Genomic DNA, 4,946 nt, shown 5'->3' on the forward strand with positions numbered 1-4,946 from the left:
CCTGTGTTTCTGCATACCGCGTTTTTTTGCTCCTTTCTTAGCGTACCTCTGATTTTCATCCAGCCCAAACCACCTTTTCCAAAATATATGACATGTCAGCAGTTTTCTGACAGTCCACTTCCTTCAGTCTCTTTGATGTTGAAGGCCCCTCTTTGATATAAAATAATTCGTAGATGAGAGAGAGATGGGCAGGTGAGAACGTAGTTAGGCATGCCATCCTCATGCTTAACATGGACTTTTTGGTGACGGGTAAATGATGGTGCTGCTTACGGGCTGAAATAAGTTACACATGTCTTATGTGGATGTAGATGAGTTGTAGGAACATTTTCCTTAGCGGAAAATGTAGGATTTTTCATGAACTCTGTTTTATGGATTGTCTGGTTGAAAGGCAAGGGGAGGGGTTGTCTGTCAAATAACTGCATGAATAAATACACTCATTTTTTTCCTGTTTTGGCTTTAGCAAACTGCTTGACCTCTCCATGCTCACTTCTCCCATGTCAGATTTATACAATAATGCAAAATGTGTTTTTATTTTCTTCAGCTTACCCCACACTCACCAGCCAGTGGGGCAGACATGCTAAGAGCCAAGGATGCTCTCCGGCGCCTGTGGCCCGAACACTGCACATGCCTGGCACAACTTCCAGCCTGCCGACTCACGTGGCGTTCGCTGCATGGGCAGCCGCTGCATCCCGAGTGGGCTGCCCTTGCTGAAAAGCAGCTGAAAGGCAAGAATCCAAAGGATTTAATTTGGCATACCCCAGAGGGGATCGACATCAAGCCCTTATACTCCAAAAGGGACACGAAAGATCTCCCTGAGGAGCTGCCAGGGGTGAAACCTTTCACTCGAGGACCTTACCCAACCATGTACACATACAGGCCGTGGACTATCCGTCAATATGCTGGCTTCAGTACAGTGGAGGAGAGCAATAAGTTCTACAAGGACAACATTAAAGGTAAGACAGCTGATCTGAGAAACAGCATTGCCTTGCAAAGCAATGGGGGACATTAATATGGTGAATTACATGGCAAATGGGATTACTCCGCCTTGTGAGTTTTGGTTTCTATATTTCTTTATTGCTGGGAAATTGGATCATTTCTGAAACTTCCTTTGCTTCATTTTGCTATTGAGATGGAAAAATGAATGTGCTAAATGCTATTTTTAGTTATTCTGCCTTAACACTTAGAGAGATATAATTTGGCTGCATCCCAGGTTCCAATCAGCAGAGATTATGGAGCACTTTACACTCATTTTGTGACCAGAAGAGAACATTGTAGTGGAAAAAAAAGTTGAACTTTGTCACTTACCTAAAATTCTGGTGTTAGTGCATTCTGACATTTTGGGTTTCCATCTCATATTATAAATTTTAAATGAACTTATAAATACATATAAATTCACGGTGTATTAGTAAAGCTAGCTTCCTAAAAGTGCTGGTATTTTCCTTATTTGAGAGTGGTTTTCCCAATATTTCTGTGGAGTATGGTGCTTTGCAGCAATTTGTTTAGCTAATAGCTAGAGCATCATCATAATATACAATTTAGGCACTGTGAAACTACTACTAGAAAGTTGTTCTTGACAGACTGAAGCATTAGTTTTCCACGAGCCATACATCTTAGCAATTGTTTGAAACTAATTATAGTCTTACCAGTCAAAACAACAGACCACTGAAAGTTGCCTTCTGAGTAATACATCTGTGACACTTTTATTTCAGTCCTCCTTCCTACTCAAAACTTAACTGTTTAGGACAGGGGAGAAGAGTTGTTTGGGGTTTTTTACCTCTTGGAATATTGTGGTTGGAAGTAATATTAGCTGCTGCAGTATCCTTGCAAGTATTCGTCATTCTTTCCATTTATAAAACTCAGTAAATTAAGAAATTATAAATACAGGGTATTAGAGTTTTGCAAACAAACATTTCAATAGAAAGATTGTTCTGAATATGCTCTGTCTTACTGCTGAACTTTGCTGCTGAAGCAGAAGTGCTAACACTTGGGTTAGCTGGTAGCACTGCTCAGTTACTCGAGAATATTTGCTGCCAGGAATTTTTCGCCGTTATTCAAGTTTTGACATTGTGATATTGTAATTCCATCTTGTTGTGGTAATGGTTGTATTAATATTGGATTATTTAGCATAGATTCTGAATCTGACCTAATTATTTGTAAAGCATTTTTAATAATTCACTTAAAATCCCAATGTAAGTAAAGGCTTTCTGTAAGACCTTTGACATGATCCCTCACAACGTCCTTCTCTCTAAATTGGAGAGATATGGATTTGATGGGTGGATGAGGAATAGGTTGGATGGTCACATCCAGAGGGTAGTGGTCAACGGCTCAATGTCCAGATGGAGATCGGTGACGAGCAGTGTCCCTCAGGCATCTGTATTGGGACCAGTACCCTTTACTAGCTTCATGAATCACATCATGGAATTGAGTGCACTCTCAGCAAGTTTGCAGATGACACCAAGCTGAGTGGTGTGGCTGACATGCCTGAGGGACGGGATGCCATCCAGAGGGAGCTGGACAAGCTCGAAGAATGGGCCCATGTGAACCTCCTGAGGTTCAACAAGGCCAAGTGCAGGGTCCTGCCCCTGGGTTGGGGCAACCCCCACTATCAGCACAGGCTGGGGGATGAAGGGATGGAGAGCAGCCCTGCTGAGAAGGACTTAGGGGTACGGGAGGGTGAAAAGCTGGACGCGAGCCAGCAATGTGCACTCGAAGCCTGGAAGGGCAACTGTACCCCAGGCTGCCCCTAAAGCCGCGTGGCCAGCAGGGCAAGGGAGGGGATTCTGCCCCTCTGCCCCGCTCTGGGGAGACCCCCCTGCAGTGCTGCGTCCAGCTCTGGAGCCCTCGGCACAGGAGAGACATGGACCTGCTGGAGCGGGGCCAGAGGAGGCCCCAGCAACGCTCCGAGGGCTGGAACAGCTCTGCTGGGAGGACAGGCTGGGAGAGTTGGGGTTGTTCAGCCCGGAGAAGAGAAGGCTCTGGGGAGACCTTACTGCAGCCTTTCAGGGCTTAAAGGGGGCTTCTAAGAAAGATGGGGACAGGCATTTTAGCAGGTCCTGTTGCGATAGGACAAGGGGTAAATGTTTTAAACTGAAAGAGGGTAGATTTAGACTAGATAGAAGGAAGACGTTTTTCAGAATGAGAGTGGTGAAACCCTAGCCCAGGTTGCCCAGAGAGGTGGTCGATGCCCCATTCCTGGAAACATTCGAGGTCAGGTTGGACAGGGCTCTGAGGAACCTGATCTAGTTGAAGATGTCCCTGCTTACTGGAGGGGGGGTGGACTAGATGACTTTTCAAGGTCCTTTCCAACCCAAACTATTCTATGATTCTGTTCTATGATTCTATGAATGCTGAAAGAGAATTATCAGTTCTCATAATTGCTGAAATTTCTATTGCTTGAAACTAGGCAGAAATCTAATTTTTTTTCTTGTGCTTCAGAGCTAACACCGAGCTTTTGAGGTCAAAGACATCTGACAATTAAGAGCTCTGCTGATGATGAGGGGCAGATTTGCAAATGCAGTAGGTGTAGTTATTTCAGGAACAGCAGTGCTGGTTAGAAGGTGAATGCCTGGGCTTAGCAGAGTTTTAGGTACTGCTTTCAGGTTGCAGCAACAAGTATGTCAAGAGCTCTAACTGTCTTCTTCCTTGCTTTACACGAGTAATTTTATCTTACTGCAGATTTAGTAATGCATCACTTCACTTTAGGAATAAACATGCATATGTTTAACTTGTGATAAAGAGAAGGTAACGTGATGTAGTTTATCACCCTTTTGTTTCCAGCTAAGCTAAGTAGAATTTCTGTGTATAAGCCTTGATACTGTCTGTCTACACACATTTATAATGTAGCTGAACTGTTATTCAGTAATTTTTTAAGCACAGTAAGCTGATAGTGTGGCTGAGCTAAAAGGATTACAGTTGGGTTTTTTTCTCAATTAAAAGCTTTTTAATTTAAAGTTTAAGACTAGAAGACTTTGGACATGTTTGGGGAAGGAATAGTGTTTAACATCAAAAATTGGTTTGTTGTCCAAGCCTGGATCATGTAAAATAAAATTAATAAATTTAGACCCAGTTCTAATCCGTCTGTTCAACAGTTCTGAATATCTCTCTCTGTTGTTTTTTTTTGTTGTTTGTTTATTTTTTCATTTAGCTGGCCAGCAGGGATTATCTGTTGCTTTTGATTTAGCCACCCACCGTGGTTATGATTCAGACAATCCACGCGTTCGAGGAGATGTTGGAATGGCTGGAGTTGCCATTGATACAGTGGAAGACACCAAAATCCTTTTTGATGGAATTCCTTTAGAGAAAATGTCGGTTTCTATGACAATGAACGGGGCAGTCATTCCTGTGTTGGCAACATTTATTGTAACTGGAGAAGAACAGGGAGTGCCTCAGGCCAAGCTGACAGGGACAATCCAAAATGACATCTTGAAGGAGTTCATGGTCCGAAATACGTACATTTTCCCCCCAGAGCCATCCATGCGGATTATTGCTGACATCTTCCAGTACACCTCAAAGGTATTCATTGTTTAAATGTATTTACTTCTGTTATTGCATCTAGTTAACTATTTATGAGACACTTTGGAGAACAAAGCAGAAGACAGGAAGATCTGTCATAGTGAGGAATGATGTGGTTATGGAAAGGGCCGTGAGGAGAAGTTAAGATCCCAAATCACTTACCACATAAATTCTAAGATTTTTTAGGTCAGTCCAAATCAAAGTCAGATTAAGATGAGCCTAAGCCTGAAAGGATGACAAGAGGCTTGGAGACAAGGAACAAACAGGCTGCCCTTTGCATAGAAAGTAAGAAGCACTATAGTTAAGAAGCATTATACAGCTGTAAGCAGGAGCAAAGAGGTAAGAAATCTTGAAGGACTACTGCTGCAAAATTAAACGTAAGAAGGAGGTAATGAAAGGAGTGAAATCACAGAATCACTAAGATTGGAAAGGAC

At 42.7% G+C, this 4,946-nt stretch overlaps 1 protein-coding gene across 1 annotated transcript; it reads left to right on the forward strand.

Annotated features, from left to right (window-relative positions):
- Positions 1-540: 540 nt before the first annotated feature.
- On the forward strand, positions 541-4,512 carry LOC104625872 (methylmalonyl-CoA mutase, mitochondrial-like; the record flags this gene model as incomplete). The annotated part of the gene is made up of 2 exons (XM_010293622.1): positions 541-953; positions 4,145-4,512. Coding segments are annotated over exons 1-2 (747 nt in total), but the record flags the coding sequence as incomplete, so codon positions are not given.
- Between the last annotated feature and the right edge of the window lie 434 nt (positions 4,513-4,946).

This window comes from Phaethon lepturus, unplaced genomic scaffold (genome assembly GCF_000687285.1).
Source record: "Phaethon lepturus isolate BGI_N335 unplaced genomic scaffold, ASM68728v1 scaffold26508, whole genome shotgun sequence".
Lineage (NCBI taxonomy): Eukaryota > Metazoa > Chordata > Aves > Phaethontiformes > Phaethontidae > Phaethon > Phaethon lepturus.